The sequence below is a fragment of the Macaca mulatta genome, chromosome 14 (assembly GCF_049350105.2).
Source record: "Macaca mulatta isolate MMU2019108-1 chromosome 14, T2T-MMU8v2.0, whole genome shotgun sequence".
In the NCBI taxonomy this organism is placed as follows: Eukaryota; Metazoa; Chordata; class Mammalia; order Primates; family Cercopithecidae; genus Macaca; species Macaca mulatta.
The window spans coordinates 112338658-112366311 of record NC_133419.1 but is presented as its reverse complement, the minus strand read 5'-3'; the positions used below and the strand labels follow the sequence as shown (position 1 = coordinate 112366311).

Sequence of the window (27654 nt, the reverse complement as noted above, 5' to 3'; positions counted from 1 at the left end):
GCACTGTTTCAATCGTGAAGGCAAGATCCAAACGGATCAAACTGTTTCTAAGTAACTTAACTGCATCCTAGAACAAAGTGCAAGAAAACCTAAAGTAACACAAGAATATGTGGTGCTCAAGGTAAAATTGGCAATGTCTAGCATCCAATGAAAGACTATCAGATATGTAATGAAATAGGGAAATGTAACCAAAACTGAGGAGAAACATCAACCAATCAAAACCAACCCAGAACTGACAGAGATGCTGGAAATCAGCATACATGGACATTAAAAATTACCATAACTGGATTTTAGATGTTCAGAAAGCTAAGGAAAGACATGGAAGGGAAAAAAAAAAAAAGTCCTAGTCAAGTTTATAGAAAAGAATATTACAATGTCTGAGATGACAAATTCACTGGCTGGGATTAATGGCAGAAGAAAAGATTCATGAATTTAAAGACAGAAATAGCAACTACTCAACATGAAATAGAGAAAAATGATTTTTTTAACAATGAAAAAGAACATCAGTGAGCTGTGGGGCAATTTCAAACAGTTTAATATACACTTGACCGGAATATCTGAAGGAGAAGAGAGGGGTGGAAGAGAAAAATTAGTTAGAAAATGATGGCTGAAAAATAGCCAAATTTGATGAAAACAGTATAGTCACAGATCCAAAAAGCTCAATGAAACCAAACATAAGAATCATAAAGAAAACCACACAAAGGCACATCATAATCAAATTGTTGAAACCAGTGATAAACAGAAAGCCTTAAAAGCAGCCAGAGAAAAAAGGCACATTATATACACAGGAATACAGAAAAAGATGACAGTAGCTTTTTGTCAGAAACAGTGCAAATGGGAAGACAGTAAAGCAACATCTTTAAAGTACTGAAAGAAAAAGTCCGTTTAGAATTCTATACCTAGTATAAATATCTTTCAAAAACAAAGACAAAAATAAAGACTACTTTAGACATATAAAAGCTGAAATATTTCATCCCCAGCAGATCTGTGCTACAAGAAACACTAAAGAAAATCCTTCAGACAAAAGAAAAATGACATTAGATAAAAATATATACATACATAGGAATGCAGAAATGGTAGCTACACTGAAAAATAGATGTGACTTTCAAAAAATATGGAAATCTCTTTAAAAGATAATTGTTTAAAGAAAAAGGTAGCTACACTGATAAAGAGATAATTTTCAAAAAATGAGGAAATCTCTTTAAAAGATAATTGCTTAAAGAAAAATAGCACTGTATTGTGTTTTATAAAATAGGTATTAGTAAAATATGACAACAAGAACATAAAGGCCAGGTGGGGCAAAAGATAAGTACACTGATATAAGGTTCTTTTTTTGAGACGGAGTCTCGCTCTGTCCCGCAGGCTGGAGTACAGTGGCACAATTTCGACTCACTGCAAGTTCCACCTCCCAGGTTAACACCATTCTCCTGCCTCAGCCTCCCGAGTAGCTGGGACTACAGGTGCCCGCTTTTTAATTGAGATGAATTCTCACTCTGTCACCCAGGCTGAAGTGCAGTGGTGTGATCTTGGCTCACTGCAGCCTCCGCCTCCAAGTTCAAGTGATTCTCCTGCCTCAGCCTCCCTAGTAGCTGGGATTACAGGGATGCATCAGCACGCCTGGCTAATTTTTGTATTTTTAGTAGAGATGGGTTCCACCATGTTGGCCAGGCTGGTCTTGAACTCCTGACTTCAGGTGATCCGCCCACCTTGGCCTCCTAAAAGTGCTGGGATTATAGGCGTGAACCACCACACCCAGCCAAGATTCTTATATTATATGTGAAGTGGTAAGTATTATCTGAAGGTAGACTGTGTAGACTTGTATATGAATGTTTATAGTAACTTATGTGTAACAGCCAAAAACTGAAACAAACCCAAATGTCTATCAATAGATGGATGAATGAATAAGCACTGGGGTATATTCATACAATATAATACTACTTGCAATAAAAAGAAATTACATGTTGATAAATGGAATGAATCCCAAAATAATTATACTAAAGGAAAGAAGTTAGACAGAAAAAAGAATATATCCTGTATGGTTACATTTGAGTTTATCCTGTATAATTCCATTTATATAAAACTCCAAAAGATACAAACTGATCCATAATGACAAAAAACATGTCAGTGGTTTTTTGGGTGTCAGATGGGGCAAAAGAGTTACAAAGGGGGCACAAAGAAACTTCTGGAAGTGATGGATATTTTGACTGTGGTGACTGCTTCACAAATGTGTATCAAAACTTACGAAACTGTACGCACTAAATACATGTAATTTATCACATATGAATTATTCTCCAATAAAGTTGTTTAAAAAACAATTATGGACTAAAATTTAAGTTAAGAACAAAAAAAGATTTAGATAGCTACAGTGCTCTGGTTCCACACAGTAAAAATAAATAGATATTTTAGGTGAAAGCTAGAATAGAACATTTAAATTTTTTTAAAGTTAGAATGAATCATAAACACCAATCAAATACTTTCTTATTAGAGATAAAGGAATCAAGTCCCAGAGAGGTTTAGTGACTTGCCTGAGGTCTTAAACCTATAGTGAATACGTCACTAAACTGTAAGATCCACAATAACAGAGATTGTGCTATTTAGGTCACTACAGTATCCCCAAAACCTAGCACAATGCCTGGGACATAGTAGAAGCTTAATAAATATTTGCTGACTAATCTTTCCATACAAAAGAAAGGTAAAAAAGAAGATAAAAAGAAAGAAAATATCCTTTGCAGTATGACTAAAAGTTCCTCCCTATCTCTAACAGAGATGACAGACGTAGTACCTTTAATATAATAAATACAAGGAAATAAGTTATATTTCATATTTTAGGTTACTGAATATTTTCTAACACTTAAATTTTTTTCACTTATATTACCAACACTTAAATAAGCAGAAACTTAATAGAAAATACCCCATTCATGCAGATTAGTGAATTTTTCAAATTAACAGAAAATTTAAAGGAAAAAGCTTACCAAAAATTTCTCCATTTTTGGCATATTCTGTCACAAGGTACAACATACTTTTGGTCTCCATTACCTATTGATAAATAATTCATATTAGTCTGACAGAAATGTACTAGAATTTTCCACAATATTCTATGGAGTTACCTAAATTGAAACTACTAGTAAAAGAATCACAGTTAAGAACAATTCAGAAGATGGCTGAGTTTATAAGCCTGACAATGTCCTTCTGATTAATTTGTTTGTGAAAAATTGAGATTCTTGCTCTTCTAAGTGTGGTCCTTGGACCAGCAGTAGTAGCACTATTCAACCACCTGTAAGAAATGCAGAATTCCAAGCCCCATCCCAGACATACTGAACTGGAATTTACATTTTAACAAAACTGCCAAGTGATTTTTATCCACATTAAAGTTTGAGAAGTACTAATATAGATAATATAAGTTTTGAAGATCAACTTTTCAACATCTCCTCACTGACATTTCTAGTCCTATGTTATCATGGTAGATTCTGATTAAAAGAATAAAAAAATAGAGTAGTTTAATTTACCTGGTCTGTAGCCTACCTAATCTGGTACAATGTGATATTCCTTGTACTATACTTTAATATTGTTACAAAGTACTCTAATTGTTCAAAAGTTTCATATTCATAGCTCTACTGTGAAATACTTTTATTTAAATTCATTTTTCTAGATTCAGAACGAAGTATGTCATCATCATCATAAATCTGATTTTTCAAACTACATTAAGTAGATGTCTATTTAAAAAGAAAATGAGGCTGGGCATGGTGGCTCACGCCTCTAATCCCAGCACTTTAGGAGGTCAAAGTGGGCAGATCACTTGAGGTCAGGAGTTTGACATCAGTCTGGCCAACATGGCAAAACCCCATCTCTACTAAAAAATACAAAAATTAGCCAGATGTGGTGGTGTGCACCTGTGATACCAGCTACTTAGGACGCTGAAGTGGGAGAGCTGCTTGAACCTGGGCGACGGAGGAAAACTATGTCTGAAAAAATATCTGTATAAAAATAAATAAAAATAGAATAAAAAGAAAATGAGTGTTTAGATTCAAGATGAACAATTTTTAGAGTGTTTCTCTGTAATACTCTAACTGCTATCTACTGAAAGGAAGAAAATTAATTTTGTTTTAAGATGTAGGTTTAAGACTATTCTCCACAAGGCCAGAAAACTAAGAGCTACCTACAATTTGGGCCTAAATAAATCCGTAAATCAACTGTAACCAATTATTCGCCTCAAATAGATAGAATCATTATACAAATTATGTTAATTTTATCCTCAGTTTAGTTTATGGTTAATCAGAGACTTTGAAGAATATAATTAGTTTCTTAGAAATATCTTCTTTAGGAATTTAAAAAAAAATGGCTAGGCATGGGTGGCTCATTCTTGTAATCCCAGCACTTTGGGAGGTCAATGTGGGAGGCTCACTTGAGCCCAGGAATTTGAAACAGCCTGGGCAACACAGTGAGATCCTGTCTCTGCAAAAAATATTTAAAAATTAGCCAGGTATAGTGGCATGTGCCTGTAGTCCCAGCTACTTGGGAAGGGGCTGAGGCAGGAAGATCACTTGAGTCCACAAGTTCGAAGCTGCAGTGAGCTATGATTGTGCCATTGCATCTGACGCTGGGTGACAGAGCAAGACGTTTTCTTTTTTTTAAAAAAAATTAATAATTTTTTTAAGTTTAAAGAGAGAAATAATCTGAATTATTTATTTATTTATTTATTTATAGAGATGGGATCTCTGTGTTATCTGGGCTGAAGGACAGTGGCTATTCACAGGTGCAATTGTGGTGTACTCCAGCTTGGAACTCCTCGGCTCAAGAGATTCTCCTGCTTCAGCCTCTCCAGTAGCTGGGGCTACATGTCACTGCACTGGGCTAATCTCATATAAATTTGCCCTAAGAGACCTCTGTAGTTTTAGAATTTTTAGGAAATGCTTTGAGTGGCACATCATAGTCTCTCATTCTCAGGAGGCATATCATAAGCCAATGGTCTTCACATTTTTTAAATTGAAAATCTCTATCAATAAAAGTTGCTTACAGCAGGGGGTTCCTAACCCCCAGGCCACAGACTGGTACAGTCCATGGCCTGTTAGGAAATGGGCCACACAGAGTGAAGCTTCATCTGTATTTACAGCGGCTCCCCATTGCTAGCATTACCACCTGAGCTCCGCCTCCCGTCAGATCAGCAGTGGCATTAGATTCTCATAGCAGTGGGAACTCTATTGTGAACTGCGCATGTGAGGGATCGAGGATTCACTCCTTATGAGAATCTAATGCTGAGGTAGAAAAACTGTCTTCCACGAAATTGGTCCCTGGTGCCAAAAAAGTTGGGGACCACTGGTTTAGAGCCAAACACACTGTCATGCACTTGTAGTCCTAGCTGAAGGGAGAGGATCCTTTGAGCCCAGCAGTTCAAGGCCAGTCTGGGCAACAACTGTGAGACCCTCTCTCCAAAAAAAAATAGAATACAATAAACATGATTCCTATGGGAATCCATTAAAAATAAAGTTGCCAAATATATATGTGTATATATATTATATATATACTCTCACATGACACATATTGTGACATGTATATATATACACACACACACATTACGTACATGTGCCACTGTATAAATATTATGTACATTATAAAATATACACAACAAAACAAATACAAAAAATAAACATAACTAGAGGTTCTGGCATTTTCTTCTTACACTCCCAAGGACATTTGTGCTAATCTACTTGAATGCACATACTGGTGTGCCAGTAAGCCAGCTTTCTGACAAAAAATAAAAAGGCCCTGATTTGTAAGCCAATTTCTGTGATGTAAATCTTCCCACCAATGCAGATTTTGAGCTACTAACATCATGTTAATTGGCTTGCAAAGCTTCTGAAAGTTTAACAATCAGCTCTCAACAAGCCGGTACAGGCTGAGTCCAGCATACCATGGGCATACACATCACACTCTGGAGATCAAAGTAATGGGCCAGGATACTGGAACATTTCAGTTTAAAAAGAGGTTTTCAACAGAAAAATTCTACATGTTAAGAAATAATTTTTTTTCAATATTCTATACTATATTATCCTTCTTAAAATGAATTACTCTTTAAAAATCTGAGAAAAATGCTCCTTTTAAAAACCATGGCTGGTTGGTGGGTGCACTAAAAGCCCAGACTTCACCACTATGCAATACAGCCAGGTAACAAAACTGCACCTGTACCCCCAAAAGCTATAAAAAACAACAACGAGAAATGGTGACAAAACACCCCATGGGTGGGGTTTATTTTACATAAAATGGGTGCAATTTATTTTACAAAAAGTATTATAACAAAGTTGATTTTTTTTTTAAAAAAGCAAATTTATTTTATCTACTAAAATAAACCAAATAACTCAATATAGTCCTATGTATTACACAGTATGCCACTGAATAATATACTAATTTAGTGGTTGTATTTTCATAAAACATACAGTATCCTTTTTAAATGAGCAAAACTGCCATATCCTCATTAGGCAGTAGCACCAAAACCCTGCAGTTAAAAAGCAGGGAATCATACAACTGCAAACTACTACTACTTTTTTTTTTTTCTTAAGAGCCAGTGTCTCACTTTGTCACCCAGGCTAAAGTGTAGTGGTATGATATAGCTCACTACAACCTCAAGCAATCCTCCCACCTCAAACTCCCAAGTAGCTGGGACTACAGGTGTGCACCACCACACCAGCCTAATATTTGTATATATATATTTTTTGGTAGAGATGGGGTTTTACCATGTTGCCCAGGCTGGTCTCAAGTAATCTTCCCTGCTCAGCCTCCCAAACTACTGGGATTACAAGTGTGAGCCAACACTGCAAACTTTTAAAACAACTTGTAGTCTGAGAGATGACTTAAGATTTCTGATTTTTAAGTTTAAAGACAATATAAAAAAATGGATGTGCTTAGTTACAAAAAGCATACATTTACTTTCTTTCATTGATTAGAAACACAAATATAAGAAGAAAAATCATGATACGAAGTAGAGAACTATTTTGTGGAATGAATGGAGATAGTGTCAGGCTGAGTCATACCTGATAAAGTTTGATTATGTGAGGGTGGTCTAACATTTTCATTATTTGTACTTCTCGGTAGATTTTCTCAAGGTTCACTGCATCCAGCTGAGACTTATCGATTATTTTTATTGCCACCTGCATCCCAGAACACAAATAAATACAATTAGTATACAATAGTTAATATTTTCTAGTTAAGAATCCTGTCAATAAATGACATGAGACTTCACCTGTAGGTTCGTGACACTGATGATAGCTAGTTTAAATTCAACGTTCATTCATTCAACAAATATTTCTTAAACTAATACCATGTGTAAGGCAGTAGATGTTGTTTGGCTGTGTCTTTAGTGTGCTATGAAGAATAACTCGAAAACATGTTTCTCTTTCAGTACAATGGAAATGTCTTTTTACTCCTGTACAAACTGAAAAATAAAATCTTTATTTGATTAAATTAGTAGCTATGTCAACTAGTTATCATCCCACTGTAAAGTAACTATAAACAAATGATCAGCAAAGTAGAAGACAGTTCAGAAGACAGTTTCTGTTGCACTGAAATACTATTTTCCTGGAAAAGCAAGTGATCAGTTTCAAAGAATACAGACAAAAAGCTAAATATAAAATATTAAAACTCATTCCATGAAAAAATACCAATTGGATTTTCTTTTAAAATTCGAAGGGCAAAAACTAAAATGTTAGTAACTGCACTAAAATTTAACTTTGTAAAAGGAATTTTATTTCAGAAACTGTGACCTCATTCTGTTATAACTAGAGAGGAGCCCAGACAATTCCAAGGTTAATAATTTGAAGGGATTACATTTGAAGGTGAATGACTAGGTAGGCAGAAATCAACGATTACACACATTTTTTTTTTTTTTTTTTTTGAGACGGAGTCTCGCTCTGTCACCCAGGCTGGAGTGCAGTGGCACGATCTCAGCTCACTGCAAACTCTGCCTCCCAGGTTCACGCCATTCTCCTGCCTCAGCCTCCCTAGTAGCTGGGACTACAGGTGCCCACCACCACGCCCGGCTAATTTTTGTATTTTCAGTAGAGACGGGGTTTCATCGTGTTAGCCAGGATGGTCTCAATCTCCTGACCTCGTGATCCACCCGCCTCGGCCTCCCAAAGTGCTGGGATTACGGGCGTGAGCCACCACGCCCGGTGATTACACACATTTTTTTCACGCAATTAAAAAGAACTAATTTATTAAAATTAGTAGATATTTGGTTAGAAAATAAAGCATTATGATTTAAATAAATTTTTCAGATAATTGAGAATCACCCAAATTTAAGTTTTGAAAAAACTCTAAAATGTACTTCAAATTATATCAAAGGGTATTCTAAACATAATTTAGCCTTATGTTATTGTTTTGGGGTAACTTTCCTGCTGCTGCTTCTTTTTTTTAATACAGATGGTTGGTTGACCATCTGTATGTTGACCAGGCTGGTCTTGAACTCCTGGCCTCAAGCAATCCTCCCTTCTTGGCCTCCCAAAGTGCTGGGATTACAGGCGTGAGCCACCATGCCTGGCCTCAGGAAAACTTTTATTTATTTATTTATTTTTTGATACGGAGTTTCGTTCTGTGGCCCAGGCTAGAGTGCAGTGGCATGATCTTGGCTAACTGCAACCTCTGCCTCCTGGGTTCAAGTGATTCTCCTGCCTCAACCTCCCGAGTAGCTGGGATTACAGGTGTGTGCCACCATGCCTGGCTAATTTCTGTATTTTTAGTAGAGATGGGGTTTCACCATGTTTGGCCAGGTTGGTCTCGAACTCCTCACTTCAGGTGATCTGCCCACCTTAAAAGTGTTGGGATTTCAGGCATGAGCCACTGTGCCCAGCCGAGGATAACTTTTAATATCAGCAATTGCACATGCTATGATAGCTCAATGCTTCCAAAATGTATCCAATAAAATAGGATTCAGCTTGCCATTTCACATAATTCCCGCAGTCTCCTGTTCATACAATTACAGTTAACTCTGAACAACATGGGTTTAAACTGTGTGGGTTCACTGATACACAAATTTTCTTCCACCACTAACTTCTCTTCGTCCTCCTCCTCCTCAGCCTACTCAACGTGAAGATAATGAGGATGGAGACCTTTATGATGATCCACTTCACTTAATGAGTAATAAATGTATTTTCCTTGTGATTTTCTTAACATTTTCTTTTCCCTAGCTTACTTTATTGTAAGAATAAAGTATATAACACATGCAACATACAAAATATGTGTTAATGGACTGTTTCTGTTATTGGTAAGGCTTCCAGTCAACAGTATGCTATTAGTAGTTAAATTTTGGGGGAATCAGGCTAGGCGCTATGGCTCATGTCTGTAATCCCAGCACTTGGGAGGCCGAGGCAGGCTGATCATTTGAGGTCAGGAGTTTCAGACCAGCCTGGCCAACATGGTAAAACCCTGTCTCTACTAAAAACATAAAAATTAGCCAGGCCTGGTGGCGGGCGCCTGTAATCCCAGCAACCTGGGAGGCTGAGGCAGGAGAATCACTTGAACCCAGGAGGTGGAGATTGCAGTGAGCCAAGATCGTGCCATTGCACTCCAGTCTGGGTGACAGAGTGAGACTCCATCTCGAAAAAAAAAAAATTAGGGGGGAGAGTCAGTTTTTTTCTTCTTTCTTTGTGCCTGCTCTATCCTTTGCTGTTATGTCCTAAAGCTCTACTGTAAGTTTTATTTCTCACCTTTCTCTACTTCTAACTTGCTGTCCACAGGTTGTTTCCTGATTTAAATTAATTGTAGAACGCTCCAAGCTTCCCAGGGGAAATCCGATTACTAAACATAATGTATAAAATTAAATTTATTGCCTAAGAATGAAAGCTTCTTCTCTAGGGAGTAAAGTACATAGGTTCCGTGATAGCTGTTTTCATTATGTTTGGTGGTGTTTTGATTATTACCATAATGAAAATATTCTAGATAGTAAAACTTTGCTAGGCAAGTAGAATGATCAATATTATATACTTGCTATTAGAAATATTATCGGACCACCTCAAACCTAAATACATTTAAAGAAACTCTCCTCAATGAAGAGTATGATATAATCCATTATATTTTGGGTAACTTTGGGTAACAGTTGCCAGATAAAAAGATAAGTGTATAACTGAATATCCTCAATATTCCTTAGGAAGATCACATCAAGTTTCACAGACGTGCATATTTTGAAGAAAATGTCTTATCCTACAATTTCAGGAGTGAGTCTAGATATCAGCACCCCCTGCCCCCAACAAAAAGCTTTTATAATGAGATGGGTCACAATCATCTAATAGAAAAAGATGGAGAGAAGGGATTATGGTTTTTAAAACCTCAGCATGATTCCTATCATGAGACAATTTTATACCGTAAATATCTTAAGTATCATATTTAATGGGATGAAAGAGTTTAGATACTAAATATCAATTAAAGCAATGTATTACCCAGAGAAATCTCCTTTTTCATACCCTTTTGGAACCTTGGCCTCAACAATGAAAAAGTGAAAAATATATGACATATATTAAAAAGTTAAAAATGTTATCTAATTAAACTTCAATAAAAAATTATAAATCTCATTTAACTTTTCTTAACAAAATTACTCAAATGATATAATTCTCACTTCAATTTTATCTTGGGTCACAGACTTTATCCATCTATGATCATAAATATATATATATACTTATCCCATTGCTATCCCTTGTTTCTAAGGCTATTAGAGCTATTATAAGAGGATTATGCTTCTCTAAAGAAAAAGCAGAGCATGAGTTAACATGTTCCTTGTAACACGGGAAGTCTAATTGCTTTACCAAATACAACCCAAAACATATGATTCAAACTCAACAGAAGTTTATTTCTTGCTCATGTAGCAGAACTAGACGAATGAAGTTGGCAGGCATTTGAGATTCAAAGAGGCTTTAATATCTTTAATGTGTGGCTTCCAAGGTTAACCTGAAGGTGGTCTCCATTCCAGCTAGACAGAAGGAAAAAAGAACTTTGAGGGATCCTCACAGGTGATTTTATGGGCTGGGCCTGGAAGTGGTGCCTATTATTTCTGTTCATTCTATTAGTTAGAACTCGGCATATGACCACACCTAAATGCAAGGGCAGCATAGAAACAGTCCAGCTGTAGGCCCAGAAAGAAGAGGAAACAGTAGAGTTTTCAGAGATCAGCTAGCAGTCTGCCAAACTCATCAATGTAATTTCTTAACAATGGAGCTCTCTATCAAGTACTTCCCAGAAATATGTATAATACTAACACTGGTGATGACTTTCACAACTGCATAGCACTTTTTAAGATACTTGTAGCATATTCTATCTCATTTATTTCCCAATTCTGTGAAGTAAATGAAACAAGAGGTATACTCATGAGTTGATGAAACTGAGGTTCAAATAATGTCACATAATCAACAAAGGTCTTAAAGCTCTAATGAATTAAGGAAGAAAAACCCTAGGCCTTCTAACTCCAACTTTAATCTTTCCACTATTTCAAACGGTCTAGTAATAATACATTACACAGCGTCTGTTGTGTGCCAGGAATTATGCCTGGGATATAAAAATGAATGGGGTTTCATTCCTACCCTCAAGGAATTTAATAGGTCTGTAAGAAGAAGATGAACACATTTTATCAACAAGAAATTTGTATTTGGGGATTTCCCCAAAGGTGCACTGAAAGTCCTTAATTTGCAAAAGGGTTGTGTCCCAATAGTTCCTTTTAAGGATTAGAATGAACTTAGATTTGTGGGAACTTCCTCTCTATATCCCTTCTCTTATTTAGTTCTGAACATAGTATAAGGGACAAAATCTGCACGGTAACAAGAAAGTAAGTCAAGAAAGGAACTCTATGAATGGAAAGATCCCCTTTTTTGGTGGTGTTCATCTATTCAACTCTCTAATTATTATATATACATCATCTTAAAAAAACCTTCAATAAATTTATATGACAGAAAAATGAATATTCCTTCTACTAAAGGACTGAAGAAAGGTCTCCTCCATAAACTGAAGAACATTAGGACAAACTAGAATGATTATTATCAAACTAAATCCCACATAAAGTAGCAACACTGAATATGCAACTTCAAAATACTCAGGGAAATATGAATTAAAAACAAAATACCATTTTTACTTATGTTTATAAAGATTAAAAAATAAATAACCTGGTCAGCTAAGGTTCAATGAGATGTTTGTTTTAGATATTGTTAGTAGGAATATAAAATAGATTATAATTTTTCTGGGGAGGAATTTAGTAGTCTTTATTATGAACCTTAAAAATCATCCATTCCATGTAGCTTAAGGACTCTTCTTCTGAGAAATTATTTGAGGGAAATAATCTGAAATGATGACAAAGATTTATGTTCACTTTTTTTTTTTTTGAGACAGGGTCTCACTCTGTTGCCTGGGCTGGAATGCAGTGGTGTGATCTCAGCTCACTGCAACCTCTGCCTTCCAGGCTCAAATGATCCTGCCACCTCAGCCTCCCAAGAAGCTGGGACTACAGGTGTGCACCACCACACTGTGCTAATTTGTGTGTGTGTGTGTGCGTGTGTGTGTGTATACATATATATAAATATACACATTTGGTCAAGAAAGAGTGGGTTTCACCATGTTGCCCAGACTGGTCTTAAATTCCTAGGCTCAAGTAATCCTCCTGCCTTGGCCTCCCAAAAGTGTGGGATTACTGGTGTGAGCCACTTCACCCAGCCTTATGTGTACATATAATCAATAGAGTATTAGAAAACTGAGATATCAGTGCAGTCTCAGCATAAGGTATGAGTAGAAAAAGATGGCGATAAACTGCTTTGTACTCTTCTGTGCAATTTTTCTTCAGTGAACATGTATTACTTTTCTAATAAGAAAAAACCCAGAACAATGACATAGTTATTTATCACATATACTAATTCTCCATCTGAGAAATATTAGTTTTCATTTTCTCATTTTCAAAATTTAGAAAATGGCTATTTTGTGATTTAAATATTAAGACATATACAGAAATGTTTCTAACTGTGAAATTTTTAAAAATACATATGAAAGTAACAACTGTCAAGTACAAATTTTATATAGGAGGACAAGGAATTAAATGTAAGAGCCGAAATGTAAAAAGTGTTAAACTGATGAATAAATGGAATTTTTTCATTTTTCAAACTGTTATCCCTGTTTTTGGTATTTTTCTTTTTTTTTAGACAGAGCCTGGCTCTGTCACTGCTGGAGTGCAGTGGTGCGATCTCAGTTCAGTGCAACCTCTGCCTCCCAGGTTCAAGTGATTCTCCTGCCTCAGCCTCCCGAGTAGCTGGGATTACAGGCGTGCACCACCATGCCAGGATAATTTTTGTATTTTTAGTAGAGATGGGGTTTCACCGTGTTGGCCACGCTGGTCTCAAGCGATCCACCTGCCTTGGCCCCCCAAAGTGCTGGGATTACAGGCGTGAGCTACCATGCTTGGCCTATCCTTTTTGATTTTAGAAAAACAACTTCTCATAAAAGAAATATTAATCTCATTTAAAGAAACCACACATACAAAAGTTGCTTTTTGATTCTGTAAATCCACAGATGAAAGCCAAAAAAAGTAGCTTTTGGAGATTTTATAAAGAAGTTACACAATAAGAGCTATTCTTCTAATAACAAATAAGAAGGGATTAACATGTGTTTCTTGTCTTAGATAATATTTACTCCAGTCCTATTACTAATATACTAATTCTACACTGTCCTTCTGAAGTACCAAGTAGCATTAGCTCTATCATACCATACATTAGACCTCTGAAATTAAAAAATAAATACACCTTTCAGCTTATATAACAAATCATTGGTAGAATTACAACCTACTAGCCTATCATCCGATTGAAAAGCAAGTGTGATTGAGTGGTCTATAATGAAATAATTTCTGAAAGCAGTAAAAGTGAGTAGTAAAACAGAGAATTATCTAGCTACCCTCTCAGAATGAATAAAAAGCAGACTTTTTTTCCAATGTAAATTTGGCTTTTAAAATTATTCAAATAATACATTCTCATTAGGATTTAATTTGATGGCTGGGTATGGTGGCTTATGTCTGTAATCCCAGCACTTTGGGAGGCCAAAGTGGGACGGCTGTTTGAGCCAAGGAGTTCAAGACCAGCTTGGGCAACATGGCAAAACCTTGTCTTTACAAAAAAATTTAAAAATTAGCCAGGCGTGGGGGTGTGCACCCACAGTCCCAGCTACTTGGAAGGCTGAGGTGGGAGGATCACTTGAGCATGGGAGGATCACTTGTGCCTGGGACATGGAGGCTGCAGTGAGCTGTAATCTTGCCACTGTACTCCAGCCTGGGCGACAGAGTGAGACCCTGTCCCAACCCCCCCAAAAAAATTGATTTGACTTTAGCAATAGTAAGAAAAACAGATTGGGAGAAAGGTAAATGGTCTGATAGTTATATACCTGCAAAAATTAAACTGAGAATTTTTAAGATGATAAAAGAAGTGATTAAAAATAATCCCCATCTTAAAAAGTATTTAAACAAATCAACAAAAAAGACAATGCAATTAAATGGGTCAAAGGACAAAAAAAATTTATAAAAGGAATGCAATCATCATATAAAACTGTACAAAGTAATCAAAGAAATGCCAATTGAAGTAACAGAAAATATAAACATTTGTCAATTAAAAAATAAAAATAGAAAAAATTTAAAAGAAGCAAAGAATATTACTTTCTGCTATCAAGCTGGCAGAGATTTAGAAAATAATGTTCCTGCAAAATATGAGTTCTTGCTAGTGAAAATTAACGGGCACTCCTTTTCTGGAGGGTAATTTGGCATCCTACGTCATAAGATAGGTAATGTACATACTCCTTGACCCAAGAATTCCATTGCTATGCAATTACACTGAGGAAATAATCAGACACATGCACAAAGATGTATGTAGAGGGATGCTCTCTGAAAAATTATTTTAGAAAGAGAGACAGCAAGAGAGAAATAGACTAAATGTTCAGTAATAGGAAATTGATTAAATAAAATATGGATAGTCAAAAATACACAAATACTATTTAACCATGCTTCACATAGTTTTCAAAGTTAGGGAAATGTTAACAACACGTTAAGTAAAAAACACAGATTATATGTATACATGACACCAATTTTATTACATACATATAAAATATATGTGAATAACTAGAAGAAGATGAACCAAATATTAACAGACATTATCTCTGGGTCTGGAGAGTAGAAGTAAGGATGTTAATTTTCTTCTTTGGGCTTTTCAACAATGTTTACAATGAAGATGCATTGACTTCTATAACTGGGGGAAACCATATAAATACTATGTTTACTTTCAAGGAGAACTTAAAATAAATTTTAGTATTGTTTCTCAGTTTAATTCATCCAATATTCATCTCTTAATCTGTTTAAAGTATTTTAAAAAAATTTTAAATGAAGTTTCTGATGGAATTTCCAAGTTTATCTTTTGATCTTCTAATATCTCAAAATGGATATATAGGCTATTTCTCTGTGAAGGATGGGAAAGTATTCTACACCAATGTTCTGAATAAAGGAAGTTTTATATAATTTATTTTGAAAAGATGGAGGTGGAAGGTAGAAGAGGTACTAGGTACACGAAAGTGGAAAGAATGATATTCTAATGAATTCTGGAATGCATTTGCCTCCAAGGAAATGAATCTGCTATCAGCAGTGGGTCATAAATCAAATGTCATCATGTGAATCCAAGAAGATAGGCTAGTTTCAGTTATTTCCAAATAATTGTTTTCTTAATTGACTGGTACTGAGATAGTATTTCCCAGAGGGTTTAAAATCAGAACACATTAAACTCTGTTAAAGTTAAAATTTCTACAGAATATAAACATTTACACAACTCTTATTTTGCATGTTTGTTCCCACTCCCAAAAAAGAGCAGATCATTTTGAACAACAGTTAGCAGAATAATTTGACAAATACTATTTGTCCGGGGTGCAAAAAGACTAGAGAAAAATTCTATGAAAGCATATATATTCCAAGACACATATAATTTTTATTTCAATACACAATTAAAGATCATACATAAGACTAGATACAAATATTAGTGATTGAGTCATTTGGTAACAAGTCCTTCTGTTGCACATAGTACAGTTCTTGAAATTTTGGAATATTTCACAGCACAAGATTAATACCAAGACTACTGAAAGGGGTCTTAAAATTTTAAAGCAAAATAGAAAATTCAAATGTATTTTTAAAATGAGTTCTCTTCAAGAAACATCATAATCAGGGTGTAATATGCCTTTTTCTTGTTTCTAACTTTGCTATAAAAATGCAATTTTAATACCTTAACAATTTTGAAAACCTTTTAAAAATCTTACATTTTAAGGTAGTAAAGAATTAGACCTAACTATAAAATCCCCAAAATGCACATGGAAGGCTTTTTAGCAAACAAATACAGTTTTCAGAATGTCCTTGTTATCAGTTTTGCATTCCAAGTTCTCTTAAGGGTAAGTAAGCAGCCTGACACCCACATGCCATTTTAATAAGGTCATTTTTAGAACCTCTTTGAAATATCTTTATGATTCCATAGACTATACATTTACACGCTCTTTAGCTAAGCAATATGAGACATATGGTGTTGAAAACTCAAGTTATCTATTATAGAAAAGGTCTGAAAATAACGAGTTATGGTTATCTCCGGGGTTGTGATTTTATGGGGAATTCTTTTCATTTATTTATAGTTTTTTTGTTTTTTAATGAGACAGAGTCTTGCTATATTGACCAGGCTGGTCTCGAACTCCTGGCCTCAAGCAACCCATCTGCGTTGGACTCCCACTGTGCTGGGATTACAGGTGTCAGCCATGTAGCCTGGCCTCCTATTTATACTTTTAAATTTTTCAATAATAAACATGACAGATTTGGTAATAAAAATACACTACTCTTTAATGTAAAAATAATACCTTGTTACTTAGGAAATTTCCTTTTAGGACTTTACCAGCAATGCCTCCTCCCTAAAAAAAATGTAAAATGCACACTCAGTTACAGACACAAAAATATTCACTGCAAATTATTTACTATAAACAAAAACTGAAAATTACATAATATTCATTAATAAGGGAATTGTTAGGTAAAATGATATTCATCCACAAGGTAGAACACCATGCAGCTAATAAAAATGTTTTTATAAAGTTATATATATTAAGCAAAATGCCTAGGTTATAATATTAAGTAGAAAAAACAACATAATTTATACACATGTACCATGTGCTCTCATCTATGGAAAAAATGCATTTAAATAAAAAGTCTAGTGTCATAATGTTAAGAATGGGTTATTCCCACTGGTGGAGGAATTATATGTATACTTTTTTGTTCACTATACTCTTCTTTATTTTTTACATTACAGTAAGACACTACTTCTTTATTTTTCTTTCTTTTGTCCTGGGAGCAACAAGAAAGAAACTATTTCTTAAACAGAATACAAAAACATTTAAGGATACAATTGGCTTTTCTAGAATTTTACTTAAGAGACAAAAAACTAGCTACACCATTAACTAGAAGGAAAAAGTTATTTCCTAGTACTGTACAGTATTGATAAAATAAACTACTCAAGGACACTCAGTGAACAGCAAACAAGCAACCACTACTGCTTCAAAGTTTAACAGCTTACATGCTATTATTCTTTTCCCATTATGCTAATTTTATAAAATTAGCATCTCTAATTCGTAAACCACAAACGAATACTACAAAGCCTTTACAAAGTGTATTAGGAAGCTGGATTCTACCCCCACCTGTCTTCCCCTTTGGGTGCAAAATTCACATAGAGATCAAACACAATACCACTTCAGATGATGATGTAATTATATTTCATAAACAATGTTAAACTGTTTGATAGATTCGACCAAAATGAAGATCTCTTTTGTCTACTATTTTTTTTCCTAAAAGGGAAACAGACTTGAATCTCCCAAGTTCTGTAGAAATACATCATTTGTGAGTGATATAGAACAAGAAACAGAGAAGAACCAGTTAAAAATAAAAGGGTCCAATTGCTCATTACATAGATGATTAAGTCCTAAAATTTGCCTCAGGGTCAAACTTGGGAAAAAGAACCTCTAAGTTTTGAAACACACAAACTTGTATCTATGTTAAAGCACAGTATATGAAGAAACTTTTATCGTCAATAATTGGGATATTTTGCTGATATTATTTTTATACCATATTCATTGTTCCACTATAACTACCGTAGTATATTCTGCAATGAAAACTCAATTTAAAACAAAAGTTTTTACTAAACATCTTACAGTTTTTAAGGTAGTTGTATTTATCAAAAACACACAAACATTTCTCCAGTGAATTCGAATAAGGATAAATAACTGCTGTAAAAAAACTTCATTAACAATGGAATTGTTACTCCCACGGAATACTTTAAGAAACAATTGGGCCAGGCACGGTGGCTCCCGCCTGTAATCCCAGCACTTTGGGAGGCCGAGGCCGTGGATCACTTGTCAGGAGTTCGAAACCAGCCTGGCCAACACTGTGAAACCCCGTCTCTACTAAAAAGACACAAATTAGCCGGGCATGGTGGTGAGCGCCTGTAATCCCAGCTACTTGGGAGGCTGAGGCAGGAGAATCGCTTGAACCCGGGAGGCAGAGGTTGCAGTGAGCCGGGATCACACCATTGCACTCCAGCCAGCCTGGGCAACAAAAGCAAGACTCTGTCTCAAAAAAAAAAAAAAAAAAAAAAAAAAAATTCAGAGCAACTTTACAAGCTAGAGATCTAGAGAACTCTTCTGTTCAACGATTGCTTTGACATTTCACGTATCCCTCTCTACCTTAATATCTCCAATCACACCCACCAAATCTCCACAGGTACTCACACTCACCCATCTCAAATTCACATTCACACTATTTCTTTTTATATGTTAATAACAGCTTCTTTAGAAAAGCACGGGGAAATGGGTTCTGTGGACTAAACATTTAGCATTTAACGTAAATAATTCTACACATATATACTACACACACGATTTAGGATGGATCCTCTTTCACGATCTGACCAGTGCTTGCTTCAATTACAAATGAATGCATTGATCTCACTCTGATAGCCAAACCACGATATTACTCCATAGTGCCCCCTAGCTCTTTAAGATATATCAGTTTAAAACGGACACCATTTGAATTGTCAACCTCAAGAGAAAGTGTTAGTCACTCCACTTAAGCAGCTCTTACTGTATTAACTAAATCTGACCTGATAAATAATAGATGACTTAATTAAATCTTGCTACTAACCCCAGTAAGAGCTGAGAAAAAAATATTATGAACTGATGGATTTGGAATTCAACCCACACGATATACTATAGTTCAAAAGTTTTGTAGAACCTCTCTATAACTCACAATGTGTTTGTTTTTAGAAAGTCATTAAGCAAGGACTCATAAAACATGCATTTAAAATGCCTTCTTTTATGTAACTTTAAGGGAAATGGCATGGCATTAGGCCATGGCTCTTCAGAGGAATGGAACCAATTTCTTCATTTTAAAAAATGCTGGGATCAGATTAAACTATGCAAAGATTTAGCAATATCACTATAGTCAAGTTACCATTATCATTACAATTTAAATTGCTAACTGGTAAATCTGTGAGAATAAAATATCTGACCTTGGTCCTGATTCTAAAAGATTTGGACTGCTTCAGGACCACCAGGGGAAGGCAAAAAGTAAAGACGACAAAATGACATATACCCCTTCCTTTTGGAAATGGGATTAAGCAAAACTTCTAAGTACAACTGCAACTCCAAAAATCACTCAGGTTTGCCAGTGCCCTTCGCCTTACATAAGTCATTCTGAAAAGAAGTCCTACTTTATTCTACATTCAAACTCTAGTACATTCGTACTAACAAGGGAAAAAGCAGAATAGGACCAAAACTGGAGGGCAAACAAACAGGAAAAGGATGAAACTCCAGGAGGAACTACAATAAGGCAGAGTAGAGTACGTCAAAACCACTAGGTTTTATTCTAAAGAATGGTTTTGTTTCTACCGTTCTTCTAAGGTATTTAATTTGCACGTCTTAAAATAGAGACCCTGAGGAGAGCAGCTTGAGGCAGTGGAAGGAAGGGGGGCGGGTTAGGTAAGAACAGAGACTTGTGAGAGAATATGTGCGGTGCATTAGAATGTGCAATGAAGAGGGTGCAGGATTCACCGTCAGGAAGCAGTTCAGGGCTTTATGAGTAGAGGCAGAATCTAATATGGTTTAAAGAATGCGTATTACAGCCAGAATACACACCTGGTACAGGGACAACCCTAGACTTCTGTCCAACCCACCCACTGTGCAAGTGCAGAGATGACCATTTTAACCAGTTCTATTGTCTGGAGCATTAAATGGAAATGCCCCAGGCAAGGGATCAAGCTAGTCAGACACCAAATCAGAGACACCGTGGGCCAAAAGGAAGGAGAAGAGATGGTCAGTGGCCGTGGGGGCACTCCCAGCCACCGGGCCCCTCCTCGTCGGGCAGGGGAGGGGCACCGGGGTCACGGGGGCCGCACGATCCCCCATCCGCGGAGCCCAAGCGCAGGCGGTCCCCTCCTCGGGCCGGCGACGTCTCTCACGGCGCAGCCTGGGAACACCGAGACTTCCCCTCCCACCCCACCCCCAGCCGAAAGCAGGGAAGACGCGGAACTTGGGCTCCGGAGCGGAGGCCACAGACCAGGTCACGGCTCGGGTGGGGGGCTCTGGGCGAAATTCCGGGTGGCCACCGCGGGTGGCGTAGGGGAAAGCTAAGCCCCGGCTGGTTGCGTTTCCAGTCGGACGACACTCGGCTCCGGGTGCCCGGGCCCGATCCCTTCGCTGCTCACCGACCCCCTGCACCTCCTGGGTCCTCACAGTCCCAGGCCCGCTCGCCTCCGCCAGTGAGGCGGCCTCTCGGGTCTCCCCAGTCCCACCACTGCGGCCGCCCCTCTCGGTAAGCAGCTCCTCTCCCGAACCCTCGCCTCGGACGCTCCCGCCGAGCCCCGGGCCGCACCTCCGTCTTGGTGATCCGGTGCCGCCCCAGCTTCACCACGGCGAAGTTGCCCTTGCCCAGCGTGCCCTCGATGTCGTAGAACCCCACCCGGACCGGCCCGCGCTGCAAGTGCCTCGGGCCATCCGCCATGACCATGCTGGGCCCCGCTGCTAGACACGGCGGACAGGAGCGCGGGCGGGCGAGCGGGAGCCCTGGCAGCGCGGCTTGGCTTGGGCGACGGCCGCTCAGCTTGCTCCTTCGCTCCTTCCCTCCCGCTCCGCAGGGCCCAGCCAGGCGCGCGCCGCCGCTGACGTGCGCCGACGTCAGGGGGCCGGGGCAGGGGGGCGGGGGCGGGCCCGGGCCTGGATTGGTCACCATGGCGACCGAAGCACCGCCGACGTCGGCTGCAGGAGAGTGGGGGACTGCGCGCGGGGAGGGGCGCGGGCCTGGCCGGCGCGCTCCTTCCGGGCTCATACGCCCTCCCTTCGCCCCTCCGCCTCGCCGCTGCCAGGGGCGGGGTCGCCGCTCGGCCCGCTACGGTCCTCGGCCTTCCAGGCGAAGGGCAAGAGCGAGCCCTGGCGGACCGTGCGTAGGGGTGCAGAGACCTGGATGCGGCCTGCGATCTCCTTCCCCGCCCCGGCGTTCTCCGCCCACCCGGGGTCCTTCCCGCCAAAACCTCTCACCTACAAGTACAGCGCGCCCTAAATTTGGCACCGGCAAAGAACTGTGGCTGAGCAATGCGTTGCTCACAGGCTCCTTTCTTTGTGTTTTTTTCTCTTCTCGTTGCTATATATAACAAAACCCTCCACGTTTTGATGTCTCCGAGGAGTCATTCTGACAGCAGTGCGGTCGCTGATAGACTCACAGAATGTCAATGTCAGCGCTGAAGAGATCTTGGAGATCACTTAATCCAGAGATTTGGAGCCTCATGTGAACTTCGGAGTCCGGAACCCCCTAAAACACAGGCCAGTTTTTGCTTATGTGAGCATGTCTCTGGAGAGATGGACCCGTAGCTTCTGTCAGATTCCCAAACGTGTTGGTGACCCTGAAAACGGTTAAAAATATTTCTCTAATCCAATTTTTTCCCCCAAAGGACGAAGCAGACCGCAAGGAATAAAGGGAATTGCCAAGGTCACACAGGCAATGGTAGAGGTAGGATTATAAATCACACCACGCTTCCAAATGTGACTCAAGGAAATAGGGACAGTGACACTTCAATATTCTGAAATGTATCATGTGCCTTCATATCTTGGTTTCTAAATACCATTCTCCACCTAAAGGAGCCAGACTCCGTGGCGAGATGGCTCATTCGAAGGCAGAGACAGGGAAAGTATAAAATGCCCTTGAAAGATCCTGTGCCTTAAAGCAAGGAGATTTCTTGGCTAGGTCAAGGAAGATATGTCAAAAGAAAGATCGCTCCAAGGTGCTCCCGCCTTACCAAATCTGAGACAATTTGGGTATCAAGAATAAATAATAGGCTGGGCTTAGTGGCTCACGCCTGTAATCCCAGCACTTTGGGAGGCCGAGGTGGGCGGATCACCTGAGGTCAGGAGTTCAAGACTAGCCTGGCCAACATGGTGAAACCCCATCTCTACTAAAAATGCAAAAATAGCCAGGCGTGGTAGTGGGCGCCTATAATACCAGCTACTCGGGAGGCTGAGGCAGGGAGAATTGTTTGAACCCGGGAAGTAGAGGTTGCGGTGAGCCAAGATTGTGCCACTGCCCTCTAGCCTGGGTGACAGAGCGAGACTCTGTCTCAATAAATGAATAAATAAATAATGACAGAAATTGATTCTAACACATTGAATTTTGTAAAAGAATCGTAGACCATACTTACTTTTAAACTTTTAAATAGAAAAATAAAGGGGGGAGAAGTGAAATGACGGTGGAATGCCAACTAATATATGTTAGAAGAAATGACAATTAGCAAATCGTTTGGCAGCCATTACAGTAATAATGGATTCAGACAAGAATTATGAATAGATGTTTAAATCATTGAGTAAAATTTGCCTGGGGAACAAGATATTTGCACAGTCTTTGGATTTCTTATTCATGATAAAGGGTTAACAGAGGTACCTCTACAGTGGAGAAATCTGACAGACATTACCCTAACCAAATGATCAAAGTTAATGTCACCAATTATGTGATAAAATGACATGATGAGCCTCCTGACGTGAGCCACTGAGGTTACAATATCTCTTATGTAGTATTCCTGTCAAAAATGCATATTATGATCTAGAAACAATCAGAAAGATGCAAACTAAGAAACATTCTACCCAACAACTGACCTGTATCCTTAAAAAACATCAGTGTCATGAAAGTCAAAGAAAGACTGAGGAACCATTCTAGATTTAAGGGATTTAGAAAGGCATGGCACTAAAGGCAACATGTGATCTTGGAAGAACATGCTATAAAGGAATGTATCAGAACAACTACTGAAATTTGAATATGGATTACATATTAGATAAGATACTCTTTCAGTGTTAAAATTCTTGAATTTTATAATTGTACTGTGATTATAAGAGAGAGTATCCCTTGTTAAGAGATACACACTAAACTAGTTAGGTATGAAATTTTTGGCCAGGCGTGGTGGCTCACACCTGTAATCCCAACACTTTGGCAGGCCGAGATGGGCATATCACTTGAGGTCAGGAGTTCAAGATCAGCCTGGCCAACATGGCAAAACCCTGTCTCTACTAAAAATACAAAAATTACCCGAGTGTGGTGGCACTCGCTTGTAATCCTAGCTATTCTGGAGGCTGAGGTGGGAGAATCGCTTGAACCTGGGAGGCGGAGGTTGCAGTGAGCTGAGATCATACCACTGCGCTCCAGTCTGGATGACAGAGTGAGACTGTAACAAAAAAAAAAGCAAAAAATTCTGATATATGCAACTTACTCTCAAGTAGTTTAGCACAGATAGATAAGGCAAATGTGGCAAAATGTTAAATTGATAAAATAGGTAAAAGGGTATATGGTAGATTGTTGTACCATTCTTGCAACTTTTCTGTAGTTTTAATTTTTTAATGAAAATTAATATATTGTGTATTTATTTTATTTTAAAATTTATATATATATTTATTTTATTTTATTTATTTTTTTTTTTTAGTGCAAGATGGCTTTTGGGCCCTCCACTGCTCACTGTGCTTCTGCTTTTCACTCTCCCCAAGCAATACCTTACTCTACCATGAGGTATGTTGTTTGCAAACATGAGGGGAGAAATGGGAGAAAGCTGTAAGACTGATCAGATTTCTGGATTGATAGGTGTGGTATATGAGTGGTCCTCTAACTAGGTGAGAGGTATTCTAATTAGGCTAGGAACCTACATATGTATACCAGTTCAAAAATAATAACCATGTGCATTTTGCCACTTAGATGATTTCTTTTTTTTTGAGGTGGAGTCTTGCTCTGTCAGCAGGCTGGAGTGCAGTGGCATGATCTCAGCTCACTGCAAGCTCTGCCTCCCAGGTTCAAGCAATTCCCCTGCCTCAGCCTCCCAAGTAGCTGGGATTACAGGCACGCATCACCACACCCAGCTAATTTTTTGTATTTTACTAGAGACGGGGTTACACTATTTTGGCCAAGATGGTCTCGATCTCCTGACCTTGTGATCTCAAAGTGCTGGGATTACAGGCGTGAGCCACCACGCCGAGTCAGATGATTGTATTTTAATTGTTCTGGGGGTGGGTTCCTTTGGGAATCTGATGAAAAGTCACTTACCCAAGAACCAGAAAATACTCATGGAGGCCCGCTCAGTGAACAGCCTCATCCTTTAAAGTATACCTGTTGAACGGAAATGGATCATTTGAGTATTTAAATTAGATAACCAGGCCAAACACCTCCTTGCACAGTCTGGGAATAAGAATTGATTTGGGGCTGGAAAGAAGAAAAAGGAAAGACAGAGAGTACCAAAAGGTTTTGGAAAGCCAGAGTTCAGTGTGAGCATACTGGGTGTCTACAAGTTAGAGAACAGGAGACCAGAAAGAGGGAAGAGACAGAAGGGGCTGTGCCAAAAATCAGCCTTACTCATGTGGAAATGTAGTGGGTGTGCTACTCAGCGTTACTGGTAGGCTGTAAATGAAACCCTGAAGAAACACATATATGTGGACTAATTTAGAATACTGCAATCTTGGATTCTGTGATTCAACTCTGTTTCCTTAATCCAAAAGACCTACTCATCCCTGTCCTATTTCAACCCTGTATGTCTCTTATGTACTTTTGTTTCCAATTAAATGATAGCTGTATATATTTTAGCAATTATTAATATTATTCAACTCCTGCTATCCTTTTCCTCTCCCTCTTTCTCCTCCTCTTTCTCTTTCCCTACACACACACACACACACACACACACAGACAATCCGCAGGAAAAAAGAATAAAAGATAAGAGGGAGAAGGAGAAGAAAGAGAGCTTCATCTTACAATCCCCATCTTTCTTTTCCATCTCTGGTTTTGGTATCAGTGAGGTAAAGCATTCTAGTCACCAAATTCCTTTCTGATTGAGCTTTCAGATGCAGCATTCCCAGCTGATGCTGTGAGTCTATGATATTTAGCATTGAGTTGGTTAAAAAATGTTAACATAACACTTCAAAAGGTAAAAAAGGTGTATACCGAGAAAGAAGTAAGACAGTGAGAGACTAAGAATTAATTATATAACATACTTAGAATAAAGTGGATTATAAATAAAAATGTGAAATGAGGAGAGGAGTTAGCAAAGAGGTAATGAAAAAGTGATCTGAAATGTGAAGAAAGAAGACTTCATGGCTCACAATGCTGTATATTATTTTGCTGAAGCAGACAGCCTATGAACTTGAAAAAAGATAGGTACCATTTGTCTCCTTGATCGTGAACAATATCTGCATTTTTACTGTTTTATCATTTCAGGACTGAAGGAAAGTCAATATAATAATAGGCTTAGCTAGGTGCGGTGGCTCATGCCTGTAATCCCAGCACTTTGGGAGGCCTAGGGGGGTGGATCACAAGGTCAGGAGATCGAGACCATCCTGGCTAACATGGTGAAACCCCATCTCTACTAAAAATACAAAAACAAAATTAGCCGGGTGTGGTGGCAGGCGCCTGTAGTCCCAGCTGCTGGGGAGGCTGAGGTGGGAGAATGGCGTGAACCCAGGAGGTGGAGCTTGCAGTGAGCTGAGATTGCACCACTTCACTCCAGCCTGGGCAACAGAGTGAGACTCCATCTAAAAAAAAAAAAAAAAAAATTGGCTTAGGCCTGGATTTCGATTTAGTTCAAATAAAAAACTGATGAAATCTTTATTAGACAACTTTGCTTAGAAAAAATAGATTACAAAGCTAGAATGAATACTTTGCCTCTTATATTAACAAATACAGAAAGTACACAAGAAAATCCAAATCACTGACCTGTGCTCATTCCAAGGGCTTCTTATTAGTGTAAAGTACAGCTATTCATGAAACAAACATCAATCAGTCACATAAAGAACATGTGGATGCCACTACATGTAAGGTACTGTTATGGAAATAAACTAGAGGACTGAAGTTTAGAAAACTTTCTTTAGTATTTTTATTTTTAAAATAGCTTTATTGAGGTATACTTAATATATAATGAGATGTACATATTTAATGTATACAATTTGATGAGCTTGAACATATGCATACACGCGTATCAAAGTAATAAATATATCTGTCACCTCCAAAAGCTCCCCCCTGCTCCCATGTGTGTGCCAGGGGCGGGGGGCTGGGCGGGGGTTGGTAAGAACACTTGAGATCTACTCTCTTAAATTTTTTAGTGTACAATACAATATTATTAACTATAGGCACTATGTTGTTCAGATCTCTAGAACTTGTTCATCTTGAATTACTGAAGTTTTACACCCATTGAACAACTTGCTATTTCTCCCTACTCCCCAGCCCCAGGCAACACCATTCTATTCTGTTTCTATTAGTTTGACTATTTTAGATAGCTCATATGAGTGGGATCATGCAGTATTTATCCTTCCGTGACTGGCTTATTTTACTTAGCATAATGTCTTTCAGGTCCATCCATGTTGTTGCATATGGCAGGATTCCCTTCTTTTTTAAGGCTGAATAATATTCTGTTGTATGTGCGTGTGTGTGTGTGTATTTCTTTCCATTCCTCTATTGATAGACATTTAGGTTGTTTCTTTATCTTGGTTATTGTGAATAATGCTGTAATGAACATGGGAGTGCAGATATCTCTTCAAGATCCTGATTTCAACTCCTTTGGATAAATACCCAGAAGTGGGATTGATGGATCATATGGTAGTTCTATTTTTAATTTTTTGAGGAACCTCCATACTGATTTCCATAATGCTGTACTGATTTACATTCCTACTAACAGTATACAAGAGTTCTGATTTCTCTATATCCTTGCCAACACTCATTATCTTTTTTTTTTTTATAATAGCCACACTAACAGGTGTGAGATGCTATCTCATTTTGGTTTTGATTTGCATTTCCCTGGTGATTAGTGATGTTCAGCACTTTTTCATATACCTAGTGGCCAATTGTGTATCTTTTTTTGAAGAAATACCCATTCAAGTCCTTTGCTCATTTTAAAATCAGGTTATTTGTTGTTTTTTTTTTCAACTGAGTTTTAGGAGTTCCTTATATATTTTGGACATTAAGCTCTTATCACATATATGGCTTGCAATTCTTTTTCTCTAATTCCATAGTTGCTTTTTCACTCTGTTGATTGTTTCCTTTGCTGTGCAGAAGCTTTTTAGTTTAATGCAGTCCCACTTGTCTATTTTTGCTTTTGT

At 38.1% G+C, this 27654-nt stretch overlaps 2 protein-coding genes across 8 annotated transcripts in view; one reads left to right on the top strand and one right to left on the bottom strand.

Moving 5' to 3' along the window:
- SIK2 (salt inducible kinase 2) overlaps positions 1-21154 on the bottom strand; it is a 124821-nt gene extending 103667 nt beyond the window's left edge. Inside the window, exons 1-4 of one of the 2 annotated variants that reach the window (XM_028833955.2) lie at positions 20924-21154; positions 16873-16923; positions 7026-7142; positions 2973-3036 (exon numbers count right to left, since the gene is read on the bottom strand). In XM_028833955.2, the coding sequence (XP_028689788.1) occupies positions 2973-3036; positions 7026-7142; positions 16873-16923; positions 20924-21058 (367 nt within the window). In that variant the 5' untranslated portion in view covers positions 21059-21154. The remainder of the gene's footprint in view (positions 1-2972; positions 3037-7025; positions 7143-16872; positions 16924-20923) is intronic. The other variant, XM_028833956.2, reaches the window with a different exon arrangement.
- Positions 20462-27654, top strand: part of BTG4 (BTG anti-proliferation factor 4) — a 113857-nt gene continuing 106664 nt past the window's right edge. For 2 of the 6 annotated variants that reach the window (XM_077964283.1, XM_077964284.1), the window contains exons 1-3: positions 21744-21883; positions 21996-22054; positions 24009-24091. The gene's annotated coding sequence lies outside the window, so the exon portion shown is untranslated. Of the gene's footprint in view, positions 21884-21995; positions 22055-24008; positions 24092-27654 lie in introns of all 6 variants that reach the window. The other 4 variants (XR_013404294.1, XR_013404293.1, XM_077964282.1 and 1 more) reach the window with 3 other exon arrangements.